Consider the following 24,762-nt stretch of genomic DNA (forward strand, 5'->3'; position numbering starts at 1 on the left):
TGAAAACAATGGCCCACAGGTGGCTCATACTGTATATGGGGGCTATGTGGGCTCATACTGTATATAGTGGGCTATGTGGGGGCTCATACTGTATATAGGGGGACTGTGTGGGCTCATACTGTATATAGTGGGCTATGTGGGGGCTCATACTGTATATAGGGGGACTGTGTGGGCCCATACTGTATATCGTGGGCTATGTGAGGGCTCATATTGTATATAGGGGACTGTGTGGGCTCATACTGTATATAGTGGGCTATGTGAGGGCTCATACTTTATATAGGGGGACTGTGTGGGCTCATACTGTATATAGTGGGCTATGTGGTGGCTCATACTGTATATGGGGGCTATGTGGGGGCTCATACTGTATGTAGGGGTGTTGGCCTGTATAATTCGGCTCAATATTAAGTGATAGAATTAATATAAAATAATAGTTATAATTCATATGTTAATACTAATATTGGGCAGAATTAATTTCAGCCTGTTGGTTCGGCCTCAACAATTGTCACGGTCTCTCATGTGGCCCCTCAGGAAAATGAATTCCCCATCCTTGATCTTAACCAGAGCTGTTTTATTTGGTACAGTAAGTAATAGAAAGTAGTATTTTCTATTTTCTGTTATATATTTGATATGAATTTGAGCTCTGATACTATTCTTCTGGTTTATGTTTTAACAGCAATCATGTACGTCATGGGTGCCCTTGGTCCAGCAGCCGGCTATTTGTTAGGTGGAGTACTTATTGGATTTTATGTTGATCCCCGCACCGTTGTCAACATTGAGCAGAGCGACCCACGATTCATTGGAAACTGGTAAGGCCATAACTAGCTGAAAGAGAAGAAGCAAATCCAAGGGCAAATTCCAATACAAATGCATTTTAGACTTTTGTATACAACAAATCCTCTATTGAACATTCCTTCAATTGCTCCATCATTTAGTAAAATCATGCAGTCAATTAGTATAAAATGCTGATCTTTTGTTATAGGGAATCCGTTAGCAGGCTTTTGCTATGTAGTCTGAGGACAGCATGAAGTATGGGTCAAAACACTGAATTCATTGATGTGTTACTTATCAGGCTGTGTTGTGTTGTTTACTTACAATGAATATTTTATCACTAGTTGATTATCATTGCTGGGGCTAGCTGCCTTGTGCCAAATCATCTTACCATGCCCCCTCCTGTGATAAGCAGCTCACTGTCAATAGACTGTGTACACAGAAAGCTGTGGTGTGGGCAGAGTCAGCTTTCTCAGTTCTGCTATATGCTACAGCTAAGTAACTTAAGTGATACATCATTGGAATCTGGGTCTCTGCAGCAACATTATGCTGCTCTCAGATGAGGTAGAGAAAACCTGGTGACAGATTCCCTTTAGCTACATTCATAATCATTTTAAAATGGCTCCAATGAATCTTAAGATTAAAAAAAAACAACAACTTTACAAATTGAGTTCTTCGAAACCATTTACTGGTTGCGTGTACACGTTCTATGATGTCTCCATGGTAACAGACTACAAATATATATTATGTAGTCTGCAGCTTGATTATGCATCATTTATTTTCAGTCTGTTACTGTACTCACTCAACTGTGTTTGAGGTAGGCACTGGAAGCGGATTCATAAAAATGTCCAGTCAGGTTTATTAAAGGGAACCTGTCACCCCCAAAATTGAAGATGAGCTAAGCCCACCAGCATCAGGGGCTTATCTACAGCATTCTGAGAAAAAGAGGTTAGATTATACTCACCCAGGGGCGGCCTCGGTACGATGGGCGTCGCAGTCCGGTCCGGGGCCTCTCATCTTCTTACGATGACGTCCTCTTCTTGTATTCACGCTCCGGCGCAGGCGTACTTTGTCTGCCCTGTTAGGGGCAGAGCAAAGTACTACAGTGCGCAGGCGCTGAAAAAGGTCAGAGAGGCCCAACGCCTGCGCACTGCAGTATTTTGCTTTGCCCTCAACAGGGCAGACAAAGTACTCCTGCTCCGGAGCTGCAGCATGACTACAAGAAGAGGACGTCATCGTAAGAAGATGAGAGGCCCGGAACAGACCGCGACTCCTAACCTCTTTTTCTCATCTTTCAGGATACATCGGGGGCTTATCTACAGCATTACAGAATGCTGTAGATAAGCCCCTGATGCTGGTGGGCTTAGCTCATCTTCGATTTTGGGGGTGACAGGTTCCCTTTAAACTTCACAAATCTGCTTAAGCATAAGCAAACAAAAGATAGCCTTCTCCAGCGCAAAGTGACAACAAACAGGAAATGAACTGTCCGCCTGCTCAGGTCATTGTCTTTCAGCAAACACACTTGAGGCCTCCACACCTCCAGTGACAGACACTGTATAAGACACTTGGTCTACATTTTATCTGCCAAACCACGCCCCCAAAGTGGGGATATGCGAGTAGTCATTCCCACAATCTCTTTTGACTGCTCGTAAAAGCCGGGCCTGGAATGCCCAATTAACTCTCTCAGCACTATAAAATTTCCCACGGCGCTCATGCTGACATCAGAAAGGTGAAGTGAGTTAATTGGCTGTGAACTCGCCGGACCTGTGTGATCGCACTGCAAGCAGAAATTGCTCACACTGGCAGTCCCGTCAGATAGTTAATAGGAGTTCACAGGAAGACATTGAGCACATGCTGCACAGTGTCTGCTGGATGACAGACTGTATGGTAGCATCATGCAATCATGCAGCCTGCCATCTCGATGTAGCAGAGCTAGACCCGCATCTCTGCGGAAAGGAGAGGAATATTTTTGCTTGTTTTTTTTACTCTTTTACAGATTACGAGGGCATCGGGGGAATGTGCGTGTTTGTAAGTATGGTTTAATTAAGATTATTAAAGGAGTCTGTGTCATTCTTTGAATTAAAGGACTTTTTTCTGGGTGTCTGTGTTTTCATACAATGTGACTATGGGGTTAGTAATGGGGGCATCTTATTGATGCCTCTACATTACTAACTTTGGGACTTGATGTCACCTGACAATTCAAAGGTGACATCAACCCCCCCCCAACTTTCACCCACTTGCCACTGCTACAGGACAAGTGGGAAGTGCGAGGCTAAGTGCCAGAATTGGTGCATCTTAGAGATGCGCCTTTTCTGGGGCAGCTGAGAGCTGATGTGTTTAGCCGGGGGGCAGTATCCATGGCCTCTTCCTAGGCTATTAATATCAGCCCACAGCTGTCTGCATAGCCTTTGCTGGTTATTAACTATAGGGGTACCCTACATCTTTTTTTTAGGGTCCCCATCTTATTAGCCAGTAAAGGCTAAGTATACAGTTGTGAGCTGATTTTATTAGCCTGGGAAACTCCATGGGTATTACCCCCTTCCTAGGCTATAAACATCGGCCCCCAGCTATCTGCTTTCCCGGCGACAAATATATATATATATACATATACACATATATATATATCCAGTTAAATATATATATTTGGACAGAGACAACATTTTTCTAATTTTGGTTATAGACATTACCACAATGAATTTTAAACAAAACAATTCAGATGCAGTTGAAGTTCAGACTTTCAGCTTTCATTTGAGGGTATCCACATTAAAATTGGATGAAGGGTTTAGGAGTTTCAGCTCCTTAACATGTGCCACACTGTTTTTAAAGGGACCAAAAGTAATTGGACAGATTACATAATTTTAAATAAAATGTTCATTTCTAGTACTTGGTTTAAAACCCTTTGTTGGCAATGACTGCCTGAAGTCTTGAACTCATGGACATCACCAGACGCTGTGTTTCCTCCTTTTTGATGCTCTGCCAGGCCTTCACTGCGGTAGTTTTCAGTTGCTGTTGGTTTGTTGGCCTTTCTGTCTGAAGTTTAGTCTTTAACAAGTGAAATGCTGCTCAATTGGGTTGAGATCAGGTGACTGACTTGGCCATTCAAGAATATTCCACTTCTTTGCTTTAATAAACTCCTGGGTTTCTTTGGCTTTATGTTTTGGGTCATTGTCCATCTGTAGCATGAAACGACGACCAATCAGTTTGGCTGCATTTGGCTGGATCTGAGCACACAGTATGTCTCTGAATACCTCAGAATTCATTCGGCTGCTTCTGTCCTGTGTCACATCATCAATAAATACTAGTGACAGTGCCACTGGCAGCCATGCATGCCCAAGCCATCACACCGCCTCTGAAGTGTTTTACAGGTGATGTGGTATGCTTTGGATCATGAGCTGTACCACGCCTTCGCCATACTTTTCTCTTTCCATCATTCTGGTAGAGGTTGATCTTGGTTTCATCTGTCCAAAGAATGTTCTTCCAGAACTGTGCTGGCTTTTTTAGATGTTTTTTTTAGCAAATTCCAGTCTAGCCTTTTTATTCTGGATGCTTATGAGTGGCTTGCACCGTGCAGTGAACCCTCTGTATTTACTTTCATGCAGTCTTCTCTGTATGGTAGATTGGGATATTGATACGCCGACCTCCTGGAGAGTGTTGTTCACTTGGTTGGCTGTTGTGAAGGGGTTTCTCTTCACCATGGAGATTATTCTGCGATCATCCACCATTGTTGTCTTCCGTGGGCGCCCAGGTCTTTTTGCATTGATGAGTTCCCCAGTGCTTTCTTTCTTTCTTTCTTTCTTTCTCAGGATGTACCAAACTGTAGATTTTGCCACTCCTATTGTATCAATTTCTCGGATGGGTTTTTTCTGTTTTCGCAGGATGGCATGTTTCACCTGCATGGAGAGCTCCTTTGACTGCATGTTTACTTCACAGCAAAACCTTCCAAATGCAAGCACCACACCTCAAATCAACTCCAGGCCTTTTATCTGCTTAATTGAGAATGACATAACGAAGGGATTGCCCACACCTGTCCATGAAATAGCCTTGGAGTCAATTGTCCAATTACTTTTGGTCCCTTTAAAAACAGGGTGGCACATGTTAAGGAGCTGAAACTCCTAAACCCTTCGTCCAATTTTAATGTGGATACCCTCAAATGAAAGCTGAAAGTCTGATCTTCAACTGCATCTGTACTGTTTTGTTTAAAATTCATTGTGGTAATGTCTATTACCAAAATTATACAAACATACATACTATAGAGAGGACGGTGTGTAATAAGGAACGGTGTTATACATAACAAAAGAGGAAACTATGTAACTAAGGATGGTGTTATACATAATAGGTGAGTACACTATACACTAAGGGACTGTGCTATACGTAAGTGAGTACACTATATACTAAGGGACTGTGCTATACATTATAAGTGAGTACACTTTTTACTGTGTTAAACATAATAATCGATAATAACGTCTTCCTCCACCTACCCTGTTACTAAATCCATTATAAATCCCTCTTCCTCCCATCCCAATCCCCCACACCCCTCATTGTCCTCCTCATCCCGCATCCCATTATTGCCCTTTCCCCGCCCCCATGATTGCCCTCTTCACCACCTCCATCATTGCTTTCTCCCCACCACCCCATTATTGCCCATTCTGCCACCTCTATCATTGCCTCCTCCTCACCACCTCCATCATTGTCCTTTCCACTGCCACCATCATTGCCTTCTCACCCACCACCCCATCATTGTCCTTTCCATCTCCATCATCATTGTCTTCTCCCCCACCACCCCCATCATTACCCATTCCACAACCTTCATCATTTCCTCCTCACCACCACCCCCATCATTACCCATTCCACCACTTTCATCATTGCCTCCTACCCACCACCCCATCATTGTCCTTTCCACTGCCATCATCATTGTCTTCTCCCCATCATTACTCATTCCACAAACTCCATAATTCCCTCCACCACCATCCCCATCATTGCCCTTTCCACCACCACCATCATTGTCTTTTCCCCACCACTCCCATCATTGCCCCTTACACCGCCTCCATCAGTCCCTCTTCCCCCCACCCCCATTATTGTCCTTTCCACCACCCCCATCATTGCTTTGTCCCCCATCAAGGCCCTCTCTGTCAACCCAATCATTGGCTTCTGCCCCATCACTCCCATCATTGCCCTCTCTGTCAACCCAGTCATTGCCTTCTGCCCCATCACCCCCATCATTGCCCTCTCCTCCACCCACACACAGCACCATTTACCTCTCTGCATGCACACACACACATACACACACCGCATCATTTACCTCTCTACATACACACACACACAGCACCATTCACCTCTCTCTACACACACACACACAGCACCATTTACCTCTCTACACACACACACACACACACACACAGCACCATTTACCTCTCTGCGTACACACACACAGAGACACACACAGCACCTCTCTACATACACATACACACACACACACACACACACACCTTACCTCTGCGCACGGTATCCTGAAGCCGCACCATCTCCAGCAGCTTCCTGTCTCGCACAGCCGCGGCACTGAATGATGATGTCATTCAGCTGTTGCTGTGTGAGGCAGGAAGCAAGATGGATCCATTTCCTGCAGCTCAGCTGCCATTTTCCCTTGCAGGCAGCAGAGATGCAGGGATTGCTCCCTGCCTGCCGCACATTATGGCAATCTGGCCAGGCTTTCCCCCCCGGAACCTCTGGGCCAGATAAAATTGCCAGATTGCCCTCATTAATAGCCGCCCTGCAGGGACCCCCTGGAGCCTCCGGGCCCTGATGCAGACGCATCGGTTGAACCGGCGGTATGTCCGCCCATGCACTGGTCTCAGTGATACCCTCATGTGAATGAGCCCTAATAATGACCTGATAAAACATCAGATAGCACTCGTCCAAGTGATACACTCGTGTGAGCGAGTCCTGATAATGACATTTGTGATCTCTCACAAGCTGATATAAACCAGTAAACAGCTGAGTAGAACTTTACTCAATTTATATTATCGTATAGCGAGTGACGAACTACGGGGAAATACTGAACTTTAAAATTACTGTAAGTAAAAATTACATATCAGCTACTTACATCCAGCCCCTCCAGGTCCTGTCATTTTAAGTTTATATAGCGCCAGCATCTTTTCAGGGGAAGGAGAAAAGCCACCATTAGCTTTTTGTCTTACACTGTCAGCAGCTGCAGTAATTGTCAGAAACCATAAATTTTAAAGTGTACCTATCATTTTATTTTTTTCATCTCCCCCTAAATATGCTGCAGGTCAGGCCCTTGGACAGAGTGGTGAACAGGCTCAGTAGTAAGTCTAAGAGATCGAGCAGTCTTGTTTGGATTTGTGGGGATCTCAGGACCCAGGCCCCATGGATCTGTAGCACCTTTGGGGAGGAATAGCATATCAATAAAAAAAATGTAATGATCGACGACTTTCATTAGCATTAACTACGTAGTCAACTCTTTTTTCATTTGGTGTAGTTTGTTTGAATTCTTGAAATATAAAACTGAAACTTCAAAAACATTTCAATGCAAGGTATCCCTACATTGTGTATAATGTCTAGAAACTTTTATGTATTTTATGCCATAGGATCAAAACTATGGAATAAGCAAATAGCAAAATATTACGCTTGCTTGGTTGTCAAAAGGACTAGTTTTAAACAAAGTGTGGCCCTAGGCAAAGCTGAAAGTAGGCCATCAAATACTGAAATACTGAAGCACACTTTACTTAGTTTAGAAGGCGAAATGCCTAGGGCATTGCTAGAGTCTTAAAAGAGCAGGGTCACACGTCCTAAGGCATCTGCCATCCGCCTTCCAAAGAAAAAGAAAAAAAAAGGATAATGTTTTTATGTACCGTATGTAAAAGAAGAGTTGACAGATAAGCCCCACTAGAAGTACAGCACATGGCAGGACAGAGAGCCCCATGGTGGATGCATAAACCTTCCTTTCTTTAAACCTACTGCCAAGCTGTGCCATGTTACAACAGCAGAAAGGACCTACCGCTGGTATAACATAATGCAGCTACTGAGGTGGGTAATGGTTCATGAGAGTACAAAGATATGTGGACCCTGAATAATTGCTCAGTTCAGTTTGCTTCCACCCACTTCTACCTGTATAGTTGTGAAAAGTTACATTGGGTTATTCCCAAAATAGTAAGTTATTACCTGTCCTGAGAATACAGCATAACCTGCTGATTGCTAGGGGTTCTGAATGCTGAGAGCCCCAAAGATCCTGGGAAGGGGGCCCTGGAACCATGAGAACGGGGGTCTGCAGAGCCCCGTATAGAATGGAGCAGCAATTTGCCATCTCTACCTCCATTGCATTCACAGTCTATACAGTAGTACTAGAAATAGCCGAGCATTGTACTTGGCTTTCTCCATCAGTCTCATAGATAATGAATGTAGCGGCGGTCGATCATGCGCACTACCGCTCCATGAAATATAGGCTGTTTTCATGGGTCAAATCCGTGTTCTCAGTGGTGTTGGACCCCATGTAATCAGAAAATGCCCTATGGATAAGGGCTAGCTTGCTATTTTGGGTTACGGACTTGACAGGCTGGACCCTATCAATTACTAGATCACTTCACACTCCCCATCCCACAAACATGGTACAAAGGCTCTGAATGAAGCGCGCTGCTGCTACTATTCCACTGACCCAAACATCTGGGCATTAGTATACTGATCTCACTTTCTGCTTGCAGGTGGAGTGGGTTTCTACTCTGTGCTATGGCCATGTTACTTGTCATATTTCCAATGTTTACCTTTCCAAAGAAGCTTCCTCCTCGACAGAAGAAGAAAAAGAAGAAAAAGAAAAGTAACTCATATGATGTTTCCAGTGATGATGATGTGATGAAAGAGAAATCTGGCCAAACAATGAAAGCCGATACGGCTGTTGGCCCATCCATAGGGTTTGGACAGAATTTTAGAGGTAAAGTAACATCAGTGATGTCATTATTTGTACGTTTTATTACATTCCTAACTCCTCATTGGCTTTGGTTAAAAAAAAAATCTTTGATATTATTGCTCAAGAGATTTCTAATTGTCATGGGGCAAGATATGAGGAAAATGCGATTATCACCTGTGAGAAATGTTAAGCCCATAGAGGTGGGAGCTCCTAGTGATCAAGACCTTCATTTATTACCCAAAGTAAAGATCAGCTACAAGGAGTCTGTCTGGTTCTAGAGGATTGACATATCCCTGCACCACAAAGACCGTCCACTAATTACACGGTGCAGCGATTAAAGGGATTTTCACAACTTGCCAAGTTATCACCGAGTGATCACTGTGATCCCCACTGATCCCTTGAACTAATATCTACTTGACTGCAAATAAAACAAAGGATCACATCCCACCCACAAAGTATTTAGCTCTCCAGACGTTCCATAGACATTAAATGGAGCCTTGGCATTCGTGTGGCCACCGCTCCATTCTAACAAGGCATTTTAGTGGATAGGTTATGAACGGCTGAATTTGGGCTACCCTTTTAAATTCTCTTGAGTCAGTACTGCTGATGAATTGAATCCTTGTTGCTGGATTTCCATACAGATTGACCCTAAGCGCTGGGGATCCCAGTAGTAGAAATCTCTGTACCACTATAATTATTAGGGAACTCTTCCAACATAAAGGGATTGTTCAATCATCTATTGATTTTTCTGCTAATGGTTGTTGATAGATCTTTGACTCAATAATCTGAACTTGTAAGACAAATGGGCACTGACCATTGGCTCAAGCAAGAACCTGGTGATGCATTTTCTTGTTAGCATTGATTTTTGTTTCATCTAGGTAACTTATACCCTAATATTCACACATGGAATAAGGTTCCTCTCCAGAAGTGAACCATTGGACTTTGCTGAGGAATTCACGTTGCCTTGACCTTTCTCAGATAGCAGTTTGTTAGCGATAGGTACAGAGGTTGTAGGGATCATAGTATAACTGCTGTTTGCGGTAAGTTTCAACATGTGTATTAGCGAGCAATCAATTATTTTCAGAGAGATTAAATAAATTGAGCCTTTCCTGTATATTTGACAATTACCTACAATAATGTGTGACTTGCCAACTTGGTGACAAAACTCTTGCGAGGAAATCCATTACACTCCCATCATTTCAGGGATCCTGCATATATTGTTTTATTTTTCCATTCATTTTCTATAAACTTCATATCTTGTCATTTTTAGACCTTCCAAGAGCAGCAGTCAGAATTTTAAGCAACATGACTTTCCTTTTTGTGAGTTTGTCATACACTGCTGAGAGTGCCATTGTCACCGCTTTTATTACCTTCATTCCCAAGTTCATCGAGTCTCAGTTTGGCATCCCAGCTTCCAGTGCCAGCATCTACACTGGTAAGATCATGCTACTGGTGCATGTCAATTACAGTAGGAACTGGACTTTGTTAATGAAATGATTGATAAAGGCATCATTTACTTAAGGGTTGTAAAGAATTTACGTGAAATGGTAAGTACGGTAATTTGTTAAAAGGGTTCTAACTAATTGATGCCATATTTGTAAAATATCTTTCTTGGCTACTCCTAGATTAGTTTATCAGCTCTTAAATACTAGATTAAGAAGCACATGAACAAACAGGTCTTTCTCTTTAAAGAGCATTTCCCAAAAAAATAAAATAAAAACGCACCTGAAAATGACACAGTATTTTCTTTAGTAAAAACCTTTACATTTTCACTTAAAGGGAACCTGTCAGCAGGATTGTGCACAGTAACCTACAGACAGTGTCAGGTCGGCGCCGTTATGCTGATTACAATGATACCTGGTGATGAAATCCGTCTTGTGGTTGTTGTGTAATTTTTATTTGTAGTTTTTAGTTAATGATATACCCGTGCTCCGGGGCGGCCTGTGGGGGTCTTCATGTGGTGCTCTGATTAGGTATTAATTCTGATGGCTTATGAAAGGTCACTAATCCCTTACTGACCTGCCCCCTAGTTTACATAATGAGTATTATTATTATTATTATTCATTTTTATAGCGCCATTTATTCCATGGCGCTTTACATGTGAAAAAAGGGGGCATACATAGACAAGTACAATAAACATGAGCAATACAAGGCACACACAAGTACAGAAGGAGAGAGGACCCTGCCCACGACGGCTCACAGTCTACTATATATATATATTTTAAAATCCCATTCTGCAGGCAGGTGGCGGTGCCTGCGCTGCACCATGATCACATCCATATTGTGCATTTAATTATTATTTTTAATGGTACCCATAAATTCCTGAAAAAGAAAGTCAGTTTGAAAATGGCCCCAGCAGTGCCTGCGCAGTAGCTGCTATTGGTGATCTAATTGCATCTACTGCGCAGGTGCCGGCAGCGCCTTCTTGCTAGAGAAACCCCCCCCCTCCAAGATGGCGCTGCCTGCACAGTAATATACATCGGCGGCGACATCTTGCTGGAAAAAAAATTGTGTCCACTAAGATGGCGCTGACCGCGCCTGTGCAGTAGCATCTATCAGCGATCCAATAAATTCTACTGCGCAGGCGCAAGCAGCGCTATCTTGGAAGAGGCCATTTTTTTTTCTAACAAGATGGCGGCACCTGCACAGTAGCAGCTATCGGATCGCCGATAGCTGCTACTGCGCAGGCAAAGTTGGTGCGATTTTACAGCTATTTTTTTTTTTTTTAGGAATTTATGGATACCATCAAAAAGAATAATTAAATGCACATTACACATGCGATTAGGCTCCGCCACCTGCCTACAGAAGGAATTTTTTTTAAATACATAAAATATTCATATGTAAACTAGTGGGCAGGTCAGTGAGGGATCAGTGACCTATCAGCAGTCTGCATTATGAATACATAATCAGAGCACCACATGAAGACGCCCCCCCACAGGCCGCCCCGGAGTACGAGCATATCATTAACTCAAAACTACAAAAAAAGATTAAAGGCCCCTTCACATTAAGCGACGCTGCAGCGATACCGACAACGATCCGAATCGCTGCAGCGTCGCTGTTTGGTTGCTGGAGAGCTGTCACACAGACCGCTCTCCAGCGACCAACGATGCCGGTAACCAGGGTAAACATCGGGTAACTAAGCGCAGGGCCGCGCTTAGTAACCCGATGTTTACCCTGGTTACCATGCTAAAAGTAAAAAAAAACAAACAGTACATACTTACCTACAGCCGTCTGTCCTCCAGCGCTGCGCTCTGCTTCTCTGCTCTCCTCCTGTACTGTCTGGGAGCCGGAAAGCAGAGCGGTGACGTCACCGCTCTGCTTTCCGGCTCACAGCCAGTACAGGAGGAGTGCAGAGCGCAGCGCTGGAGGACAGACAGCGGTAGGTAAGTATCTAGTGTTTGTTTTTTTTTACTTTTAGCATGGTAACCAGGGTAAACATCGGGTTACTAAGCGCGGCCCTGCGCTTAGTTACCCGATGTTTACCCTGGTTACCAGTGAAGACATCGCTGGATCGGTGTCACACACGCCGATCCAGCGATGTCTCCAGGGAGTCCAGCGACGAAATAAAGTTCTGGACTTTATTCAGCGACCAACGATCTCCCAGCAGGGGCCTGATCGTTGGTCGCTGTCACACATAACGATTTAATTAACGATATCGTTGCTACGTCACAAATAGCAACGATATCGTTAACAATATCGTTATGCGTGAAGGTACCTTAAGCACCAACCACAAGATGGATTTCATCAACCAAGGTATCATTGTAATCAGTATAACGGCGCCGACCTGACACTGTCTGTAGGTTACTGAGCACAATCCTGCTGACAGGGTCCCTTTAAGCTATTTTGGTTATGTCTGTTTCAGTATTAAACAATATATGAGCAGATTTATATCTTGGGATATGGGAATACTAAGTGGCATCTTTTGTGAAATCTGTAATGTCAGCCAAATTGGTCCTTATCCAGCACTTCCAAAACGGAAATAAATCAACTTGACAGAGAAGGACATAGTGAGGACTTTTCAGAATTCTGGATAAATATATTTTGTTCTACTTCAAGAGAATTGTTCTTCCATCTAGATTGGAGGTTTACCTTAAACCTTAAAGAAAGATCAATTTATACGCTCTTCATTAAACCCCCCAAAAATAAGTATAGATACTGTATGTGTGACTTTTCTGGATAATATATATATATATATATATATATATATATATATATATATGTATATATATATATATATATATATATATATATAAATTTGTTTTTTAATAAAGTACAAAAATTAAATAATGCTTGTCTCCAGACACAAGACGGTTTAATATGTGTTTTTGATGCTTTTTTCCCCCCGTTGTTTTCAGTGGATCAAAAATGCTGTAAAAACGCTGAAACAATTGACCTGCTTCAGATTTTAAACTGCTTCAAAACCGCAAAGAAATATACCGTAATTATCGTATTCAGATTTCACAAATCTCATTCACTTTGCTGATATAGTAAAATACTGCTTTTTGCTACAACAACGCAACGTGTGAACATACCATTAGAGGTACAAGTTGTATTTAGCCCTCTCACTCATATTTATCCACATCATCTCACATCCTTTGGTTAAACTTGATAAATACTTGCAGCCATATTCATTATGTAATTTATGTAACACCTTCTACTGTCAGCATGTAGTTTCCAAGGTGAGTAGAATTGATTTTTTTAATGCGCTACAGAGCAGTAAAAGAAAAAGAAAAATATATACTAGGATGGACCCAGGATGTGGAACATGTATATCAGGATGGTATATCAGGATGGGAGACATATACACGAGCATGGGCCCAGGATGGGAGACATATATACTATGATGGGAAACATATATTATACGTATATACCAGGATATGCAACATATTATTATTATTTATATAGCACCCTTGATTCCATGGTGCTGTCTGTACTTGAGAAGGGGTTACATACAAATTACAGATATCACTTACAGTAAGCAAACTAACAATTACAGACTGATACAGAGGGGCGAGGACCCTGCCCTTGCGGGCTTACATTCTACAGGATGGTGGGGAAGAGGACAATAGGTTGGGGGGTTGTGGCAGCTCCGGTGTTGGTGAGGCGGTAGCTCCGGTAGTGGTGAGGAGGCAGCAGGGTCAGTGCAGGCTGTATGCTTTCCTGAAGAGATGGGTTTTCAGGTTCCGTCTGAAGGATCCGAATGTGGTTGATAGTCGGACGTGTTGGGGCAAAGAATTCCAGAGGATGGGGGATATTCGGGAGAAGTCTTAGAGGCGGTTGGGTGAGGAGAGGATAAGTGTGGAGGAGAGAAGGATGTCTTGGGAGGACCGGAGATTACGTGAGGGAAGATATCGGGAGATTAGTTCAGAGATATATGGAGGAGACAGGTTATGGATGGCTCTGTAGGTTAGTATTAGTAATTTAAACTAGATACGCTGAGGCAATGGGAGCCAGTGAAGAGATTTGCAGAGGGGGGAAGCGAAGGAGTAGCGAGGAGAGAGATGAATTAGTCGGGCAGCAGAGTTAAGGATGGACTGGAGAGGTGCAAGGGTGTTAGCAGGGAGGCCACAGAAAAGGATGTTGCAGTTTTCAAGGCGGGAGATGATGAGGGCATGCACAAGCATTTTAGTAGATTGACGGTTGAGGAAAGAACGGATTCTGGATATATACCAAGATGGGAGACATACATATCGGGATAGGCCCAGGAAGTGCAACATATGTACCAGTTTGGTGGACATATATACCAAGATGGGGGATATATATACCAGGACGAGCCTAGGATGGGAGACATATATACCAGGATAGGCGCAGGATGGGGGATATATATCAGGATGAGAGACATCTACAGTGGGGCAAAAAAGTATTTAGTCAGTCAGCAATAGTGCAAGTTCCACCACTTAAAAAGATGAGAGGCGTCTGTAATTTACATCATAGGTAGACCTCAACTATGGGAGACAAACTGAGAAAAAAAAATCCAGAAAATCACATTGTCTGTTTTTTTAACATTTTATTTGCATATTATGGTGGAAAATAAGTATTTGGTCAGAAACAAACAATCAAGATTTCTGGCTCTCACAGACCTGTAACTTCTTCTTTAAGAGTCTCCTCTTTCCTCCACTCATTACCTGTAGTAATGGCACCTGTTTAAACTTGTTATCAGTATAAAAAGACACCTGTGCACACCCTCAAACAGTCTGACTCCAAACTCCACTATGGTGAAGACCAAAGAGCTGTCAAAGGACACCAGAAACAAAATTGTAGCCCTGCACCAGGCTGGGAAGACTGAATCTGCAATAGCCAACCAGCTTGGAGTGAAGAAATCAACAGTGGGAGCAATAATTAGAAAATGAAAGACATACAAGACCACTGATAATCTCCCTCGATCTGGGGCTCCACGCAAAATCCCACCCCGTGGGGTCAGAATGATCACAAGAACGGTGAGCAGAAATCCCAGAACCACGCGGGGGGACCTAGTGAATGAACTGCAGAGAGCTGGGACCAATGTAACAAGGCATACAATAAGTAACACACTACGCCACCATGGACTCAGATCCTGCAGTGCCAGACGTGTCCCACTGCTTAAGCCAGTACATGTCCGGGCTCGTCTGAAGTTTGCTAGAGAGCATTTGGATGATCCAGAGGAGTTTTGGGAGAATGTCCTATGGTCTGATGAAACCAAACTGGAACTGTTTGGTAGAAACACAACTTGTCGTGTTTGGAGGAAAAAGGAATACTGAGTTGCATCCATCAAACATCATACCTACTGTAAAGCATGGTGGTGGAAACATCATGCTTTGGGGCTGTTTCTCTGCAAAGGGGCCAGGACGACTGATCCGGGTACATGAAAGATTGAATGGGGCCAGGTATCGTGAGATTTTGAGTGCAAACCTCCTTCCATCAGCAAGGGCATTGAAGATGAAACGTGGATGGGTCTTTCAACATGACAATGATCCAAAGCACACCGCCAAGGCAACGAAGGAGTGGCTTCATAAGAAGCATTTCAAGGTCCTGGAGTGGCCTAGCCAGTCTCCAGATCTCAACCCTATAGAAAACCTTTGGAGGGAGTTGAAAGTCCGTGTTGCCAAGCGAAAAGCCAAAAACATCAACATGGCGGCATGATGTTGCCGCCCCCATGTTTCACAGTCGGAATGGTGTTCTTTGGATGCAACTCAGCATTCTGTCTCCTCCAAACACGACGAGTTTTGTTTCTACCAACATCTCTTCAGGATAACCCAAATGCTCTCTAGCAAACTTCAGACGGGGCTGGACATGTACTGACTTAAGCGGGGGACACGTCTGGCACTGCAGGATCTGAGTCCCTGGCGGCATAGTGTGTTACTGATGGTAATCTTTGTTACGGTGATCCCAGCTCAATGCAGGCCATTCACTAGGTCCCCCCGTGTGGTTCTGGGATTTTTGCTCACCGTTCTTGTGATCATTTTGACCCCACGGAGTGAGATCTTGCGTGGAGTCCCCAGATCGAGGGAGATTATCAGTAGTCTTGTATGTCTTCCATTTTCTTATTATTGCTCCTACAATTCATTTGATCACACCAGGCTGCTTGCCTATTGCAGATTCAGTCTTCCCAGCCTGGTGCAGGGCTACAATTTTGTTTCTGGTGTTCTTGGACAGCTCTTTGGTCTTCACCATAGTGGAGTTTTGAGTGTGACTATTTGAGGTTGTGGACAGGTGTCCTTTATACTGATAACAAGTTCAAACAGGTGCTATTACTACAGGTAATGAGTGGAGGACAGAGGGGCCTCTTAAAGAAGAAGTTACAGGTCTGTGGGAGCCAGCAATCTTGCATGTTTTTAGATGACCAAATACTTATTTTCCACCATATTTTGCTAAATAAATCTTGCCAAATCAGACAAGGTGATTTTCTGGATTTGGTTTCTCATTTTGATTCTCATAGTTGTGAGATGATGTCAATTACAGGCCTCTCTCATCATTTTAAGTGGGAGAACTTGCACAATTGGTGGCTGACTAATACTTTTTTTTTCCCACTATAGATTACTGTCGCTGTGTCAGAACCAGGCTTGATAGACTTTGTTTGTCAGATTTGCTGGACTACATTAGATTTAGGTATCGTAAACTGCGTCAGACCTGCGTGGGATTTTTTCTTTTTTTTTTAAAGTGGTGAACGAGGCAGTGTTTAATTCAATAAAGAATTTTTATGTGTGTTTTTCCATTTTATTACTGGGCTAGTAATGGGGGTGTCCGATAGACACCTTTCCATTTCTAAACCCAGGGATCGATACCAGCTGAAAAATCACAGCTGATATCGGCCCTATAAACTATTACCCTGATTGCCACCGCACAAGGGCAATTGAGAAGAACCATGGCTAAGTGCCAGAATTGGCACATCTAATGTGATGTGCTATTTCTGGGGCGGTTGTGGGCTTGTATTTTTAGGGTGGGAAGGGCCCAATAACTAGGGACCTTCGCAGCCTGATAATATCAGCTTCCAACTGCCCACTTTACCTTGGCTGGATATCAAAAATAGTGAGGACCCCCAAGTCATTTTTTCTACTTATTTATTTAGTTAATGCAAAGCTGGACAATAAGCTCCATATGCCAGGCACTAAAGGGTGCAATTTTATAATGTCTTGTTTGGTTGTGAAGTTATACTGTAGACCATGGGTGGGGAATCTTTTTTCTGCCAAGGGCCATTTGGATATTTATACCATCCTTCGGGGGCCGTACAAACTCTACCCACAAAGTACATCCTGACTATGGCACTGGTTTCAGGATGTAATATTTCATTGCATGCCCTTCAGTGTTCAGTATTGAACATTGCGTGTGTGTGCTAACAGAGCAAGAAGAAATTTAATGAGCTGGTTGTTATCAAAATACACCACCCTGCCAAAGAATGCGGTCCCTGAGAATCTGCTCGAGGGGAGCCTGATAAAAGGTCATCGAGTGCCGTAAATGGCCCTGGGGCCTGAGGTTCCCCACCCCTGCTGTAGACTATAGACAGCAGCTGAAGTGTATTATGTGATATATATGTAGATACACACATACATATGTATTTACACTCTTGCACACACATGACTATTCACTTCACAGTATTCCTATGTTAGGGGTAATGTGGAGATGTGATGATCTGTCACCACTGTGGATGTGATGTGGAGACATGTGAGGCTCTATCACCACTGTGGATGTGATGTGAAGACATGTGACGCTCTGTCACCACTGTGGATGTGATGTGGAGACATGATGCTCTGTCACCACTGTGGATGTGATGTGGAGATGTGAGGTTCTATGACCACTGTGGATGTGATGTGGAGATGTGAGGTTCTATGACCACTGTGGATGTGATGTGGAGATGTGAGGCTCTATGACCACTGTGGATGTGATGTGGAGACATGTGACGCTCTGTCACCACTGTGGATGTGATGTGGAGACGAGATGCTCTTTAACCACTGTAGATGTGATGTGGAGATGTGAAGCTCTATGACCACTGTGGATGTGATGTGGGGACATGTGATGCTCTATCACCACTGTGGATGTGATGTGGAGACGTGATGCTCTGTCACCACTGTGGATGTGATGTGGAGACGTGATGTTCTGTCACCACTGTGGATGTAATGTGGAGATGTGAGGCTCTATGACCACTGTGGATGTGATGTGGGGACATGTGATGCTCTATCACCACTGTGGATGTGATGTGGAGACATATGAGGCTCTGGCTCTGTCACCACCATGGATGTGATGTGGAGACATGTGAGGCTTTATCACCACTGTGGATGTGATGTGAAGACATTTGACGCTCTGTCACCACTGTGGATGTGGTATGGAGATGTGAGGCTCTGTCACCACTGTGGATGTGATGTGGAGATGTGAGGCTCTATGACCACTGTGGATGTGATGTCGAGATGTGATGCTCTATCACCACCGTGGATGTGATGTGGAGACATGTGAGGCTCTATCACCACTGTGGATGTGATGTGGAGATGTGAGGCTCTATCACCACTGTGGATGTGATGTGGAGATGTGAGGCTCTTATGACCACTGTGGATGTGATGTGGAGATGTGAGGCTCTATGACCACTGTGGATGTGGTGTGGAGATGTGAGGCTCTTATGACCACTGTGGATGTGATGTGGAGATGTGAGGCTCTATGACCACTGAGGATGTGGTGTGGAGATGTGAGGCTCTATGACCACTGAGGATGTGGTGTGGAGATGTGAGGCTCTATGACCACTGTGGATGTGGTGTGGAGTGCAGTGATTGTGCTGCTTTCCACAGACGAGGGCACAGAATCACTGCTCTGCTACTTCCAATATTGGGGTGATGACAGAGGTCAGCGCAGGTGCAGATACTGACAGCCAGTGAGTGTGCAATGGTTGGGCAGAGGGCGGGGCTGGACACTAACATAGTAACATAGTTAGTAAGGCCGAAAAAAGACATTTGTCCATCCAGTTCAGCCTATATTCCATCATAATAAATCCTCAGATCTACGTCCTTCTACAGAACCTAATAATTGTATGATACAATATTGTTCTGCTCCAGGAAGACATCCAGGCCTGTCTTGAACCCCTCGACTGAGTTCGCCATCACCACCTCAGGCAAGCAATTCCGGATTCTCACTGCCCTAACAGTAAAGAATCCTCTTCTATGTTGGTGAAAAAACCTTCTCTCCTCCAGACGCAAAGAATGCCCCCTTATGCCCGTCACCTTCCTTGGTATAAACAGATCCTCAGCGAGATATTTGTATTGTCCCCTTATATACTTATACATGGTTATTAGATCGCCCCTCAGTCGTCTTTTTTCTAGACAAAATAATCCTAATTTCGCTAATCTATCTGGGTATTGTAGTTCTCCCATCCCCTTTATTAATTTTGTTGCCCTCCTTTGTACTCTCTCTAGTTCCATTATATCCTTCCTGAGCACCGGTGCCCAAAACTGGACACAGTACTCCATGTGCGGTCTAACTAGGGATTTGTACAGAGGCAGTATAATGCTCTCATCATGTGTATCCAGACCTCTTTTAATGCACCCCATGATCCTGTTTGCCTTGGCAGCTGCTGCCTGGCACTGGCTGCTCCAGGTAAGTTTATCATTAACTAGGATCCCCAAGTCCTTCTCCCTGTCAGATTTACCCAGTGGTTTCCCGTTCAGTGTGTAATGGTGATATTGATTCCTTCTTCCCATGTGTATAACCTTACATTTATCATTGTTAAACCTCATCTGCCACCTTTCAGCCCAAGTTTCCAACTTATCCAGATCCATCTGTAGCAGAATACTATCTTCTCTTGTATTAACTGCTTTACATAGTTTTGTATCATCTGCAAATATCGATATTTTACTGTGTAAACCTTCTACCAGATCATTAATGAATATGTTGAAGAGAACAGGTCCCAATACCGACCCCTGCCAAGCGGTGCCAGCTCTGCCTGTGAGGTTAGATAATAAAGCACACGGAGCTCTCAAGTTTGGTAGAGCCGCAGATAAACAAAATGGGAGCAGGGTAATGAAATGAAATTTAGGAGGCGCGAAGAAGAGAAACAAAAACCTAAATTTATTGGGGTTTTGTATATCACAATGCAGCACAGATTAGCATAAAAAAAATTTAGATTTTGGGTTTGGACAACCTCTTTAAGCTTCCAGCAGTACAACAGTACTGCCAGTAATGCCCTGCCTCTGATGATGCTGTCCCATTCTACACAGCAAAGCTAAATAGTTACATTAATAAGCAGATAAGAAAGTGCACAGTGACAATATTTTGAATAGGTTTCTAATAAAAACATAATTTAATTAACGTATTAACTGATTATTCATCCCCCTTAGTGATCTTATAGAATATAAAAAATTCTCTGAAATGTTCCATGACTTTAGGAGTTTCCGTTAGGTTACAACGTTTAGAACCTAGTGTGAGCTTGTGTGAGAATGTGCAGCGTCCACTTGGTGAGCAGATTATTGTGCTTTGATTACCCTATAGATGTTTACATCTGGTCTCTTCTGTCGAATGTGAAAAATGCAAGCGCAGACAACTTCATTCTGCAGCAGTAATCACAGAAGAATGCCGGGCTGTAATCACCCAGGGCGTTGTGTTTGTATATTAAGCATTGCTGTCACAAATGGCACAGCAATTATTTTAGCCAAACAAATCTTTCATTTTGAATCGTTACCGAGTCTTAAATATCAAACCCCTATAATAAATGTTGACATTTTCTTGGAAATGGCTAGCAATATGTACGACTGGAAATAATAACAGGACATGTAGTTTTTTAATTAAACCGGATCTTCAGCCTCGACTTTATTACCAAGAGTCTTACGCCTACATTATCTGCTGATAAAAAGCAAAAGAGGCTTTGTAGTTTATAATGGAAAGTAGAGTTGGAAAGATTCACAGGATACTGGTCCAATATCACGAGTGCGGCACACCGCAATGTAGATGCCATGCTTGGCCTACTAATCAGAAGAACTGCATGGAATGGGAGCAGGTAGGAGGTTCACAGGGCTTTGGTTCGGTGGCCACGGACTTAGCGAGGTTGCTGATGGATCAGGGTTCTGCAAATGTATTCGTATTTGAAAGCGGAATAAATGTATGATTACATGTCACCTATACAAGTGTAATACAGTACTTGTATATGTTCTTTGTGAATTATAATCTGGTAATGCCACATATTTCAATTACTATAACTAGTTGGAGAGGCGTGCACTTAGTGCTGAAACAGCCCAGCCCACCGATATGAAGCACATAGATGTGTGGTTGTAGTCTCTGTAGTCCCCGTTGGCCTCCTTCCCTATTCCTATATCACACACAAGTTGTAAAAAAGTCACAGTAAATAAGCAAGTGGTAGTCAAAAAATGAAAAAAAAACAGGGTATTTAGTTAATACATTTTTTTTTTGCAAAAAAATGTATATTAAGCTGCTCCACCAATCGTCAAGGTATACCCATAATAGAGCAGTCCTGTCTAATGTATATAATCCCTATCTGATGTATGTAAAAACCTGATCACCTGTATAGTACCTGTATAAGCAGGGTTCATAGAGACAATATCCATGAGGACATACTAGATGAAGCAGCTTCAGAGCAAATGGCCCACAGAGGAGTGGTGGACTCCCAGTCTTGTAAAAACAAGAAAACAATCATAGAACCAAAAACACATGGGCTACTTGCACAGTGGACAAGTCTGTAGGAACTCGTTCACACCACCAAGAAACCTGAAGACACAAAAAGAGCACAGCAAGGTAAAAAAATACTCTGTTGTAAAAAAGTCACAGTAAATAAGCAAGTGGTAGTCAAAATTTTTTTTTTACCTTGCTGTGCTCTTTTTGTGTCCTTAATCAGTCTTTATCTCGGAATAGAAATGCTGGGGGCCCCAAAGAGAGTGGGGACCATGAGAAATAGCCCAGTTCGATTTATTTTTGGAGTAGGGCTTATATTTTAATCATACTCCAAAAAAGCCTGTAAAATCATGCAAGGGCTTTTTTTTTCTTTAGGTAGGTCTTATTTTTCATGGGTGTCTGTAATGAGGTTGGTGGGTATTGCATTTGCGGAGTAGTGATTCATATACATTTCTTGAATATTATTTTGAATTGCATATATCCTGCAAATAACCAGTAATAGTATTTACATTTCTGCTGATGGATCCCCGTGGAGGAGAGATGAAAGGATGAGAATGGAAGGGATGAGTAGAAAGGTCTTCCTTTCCCATGACAGGAGGTACAATGCTATTATTTCCTATCATATTGCAGTTGGAGGCCAATTAACACATTTTTGTAGGTTGAGCGAGTGGTGCAGCAAATTGCACTTTGTGTCTGGAGCTGGAGGAGCGTAATGACTGCGATGCTATATTGCATTTGTACGTCTGTTTCGCTTGAGTTGAGATTACATTAAGGCAAATAGCTGAAAGTGTCAGTAACCACCCGGTATGTCTAGTTGTATCTGATTGATGTGATAATGCGCTTAACGCATTTTATATAATATTCAGAGTCAGACAAATACTTTATCTACTCAAATGTCCAAGACATGAATATTTTACACCTGGAAAAAGGCAAAAACTGAAGAATACGTGTAAATTATTGAATATTATCACTGGTTTCATGCCCCTTATTATAACAATAGATGTTTTGTTCCGTACTTGTCAGTGATTTATGGAAAATCAATGATCCTTATAGTACATTGCGGTTTCTGTGCCAGGGAAGACTGTAAGCCCCTTAATGCATTGCATTAAAGACTAGAGCACAATGAAAGCTTTTAGTGGATTTCATATCACGGCTATAAATAAGCAGCAGCATTTCTAGAAAGTAGATATTCAGCCGGGGGATGACGCATAGGGGATCCGATGTTTAAACAGGTTAAGAATGGAATATTTTTAGCATAAGGTGACTTTCTGTCCGTGCGTTACTGCAGAATATTCACAGGCCGGACCGCGCAGTGCTGTGTCCTCCTGGAGATCCGAGTGCTTTGTCCTTGAGAAATATCTCTGTGCATAATCCAAATGTATTATCATGTCGCAGTATAGTGGGTGTTCTATTTATACAGCCAGTATGTCTGGGAGCCGCTAGTAACATCATTTGTGTTCGCTACCAGACGGCATAGCTATGGTATGAGACAAGATCACATGCAGCTGGTCCTGTTTGAGCGATAACAGATTTATCTTGAGATTACGGCATTTTGATTTGGTCTTCAGCCTTGGTATTTTACATCAGTATTTATAAGCCAAAATGCTGCCATCTGAAAGGGGCCTTCACATATAACTGAGATAGATGGTGATGTCATTATATATCTACATCATGGCTTCAGATAGAAAACCATCTTGATATCAGATAAGCTGCAACTAACTTCACTGAGCCCCAAAATTGTATCCTCAGCATTTTAGTTTAGGTATAAGCTAAGAAAAAATGGAAAAACTTTGCAAATTTCTTTACATACCAAGGTCTCATTCAGACATAACTTCTGTGAGTACCACAAACAGCACTGATACCTATGATAATCCATGAGGTAGCTCACGTGTCCGTTTTTCTCTTCTGCCCGAGTGGTCTGCACAAAAGCACAGAGACTCATCTGATATTGCTCCAATTGTTGGATCAAACTCGCCAATGCAAGTCTATGGATCCATGGGAAAAATCAGACAGCACCCAGATGCCATCCATGTACTGTCCGTTTTTCACTGACTTATTCCTAGAATGTTGAGAAAATTCTCTGTTCTTTTTTTCATACGAGAAAAACTGACCAAACTCTGATGGTAAAAACTAACACTGACCAAGCTCTGATGAAACTTTGATGGTAAAAACTAATACTCTGACCAAACTGATGACACTATGTTGGTGAAAACCAACACTGACCACACTCTGATGACACTCAGATGGTAAAACTAACACTGATGAAACTCTGATGACACGTAGATGGTAAAAATTAACACTCTGACCAAACTCTGACACTCAGATGGTAAAAATTAACACTGATCAAACTCTGATGACACGTACTGTAGATGGTAAAAACTAACATTCTGACCAAACTCTGATCACACTCTGATGGTAAAAACAAACACTGACCAAACTCTGATGACATTCTGATGGTAAAAACAAACACTTTCACCAAACTCTAATCACATTCTGATGGTAAAAACAAACACTGACCAAACTCTGATGACACTCAGATGGTAAAAACTAACACTGACCAAACTCTGATGACACTCTGATGGTAAAAACTAACACTCTGACCAAACTTTGATGACACTCTGATGGTAAAAACTAACACTGACCAAACTCTGATGACACTCTGATGGTAAAAACTAATACTGACCAAACTCTGATGACACTCTGATGGTAAAAACTAACACTGACCAAACTCTGATGACACTCTGATGGTAAAAACTAATACTGACCAAACTCTGATGACACTTTGATGGTAAAAACTAACACTGACCAAACTCTGATGACACTCAGATGGTAAAAACTAATACTCTGACCAAACTTTGATGACATTCTGATGGTAAAAACTAATACTGACCAAACATTGATGACACTCTGATGGTAAAAACTAACACTGACCAAACTCTGATGACACTCTGATGGTAAAAACTAATACTCTGACCAAACTTTGATGACACTCTGATGGT

At 42.7% G+C, this 24,762-nt stretch overlaps 1 protein-coding gene across 1 annotated transcript in view; it reads left to right on the forward strand.

Annotated features, from left to right (window-relative positions):
* The window catches only part of SLCO5A1 (solute carrier organic anion transporter family member 5A1), a 172,725-nt gene that overhangs the window by 114,337 nt on the left and 33,626 nt on the right, over positions 1-24,762 (forward strand). The window contains exons 3-5 of the mRNA XM_069731460.1: positions 674-806; positions 8,484-8,710; positions 9,957-10,121. Coding sequence (XP_069587561.1) covers positions 674-806; positions 8,484-8,710; positions 9,957-10,121 — 525 coding nt within the window. The remainder of the gene's footprint in view (positions 1-673; positions 807-8,483; positions 8,711-9,956; positions 10,122-24,762) is intronic.

This window comes from Ranitomeya imitator, chromosome 6, assembly GCF_032444005.1.
Source record: "Ranitomeya imitator isolate aRanImi1 chromosome 6, aRanImi1.pri, whole genome shotgun sequence".
In the NCBI taxonomy this organism is placed as follows: Eukaryota; Metazoa; Chordata; class Amphibia; order Anura; family Dendrobatidae; genus Ranitomeya; species Ranitomeya imitator.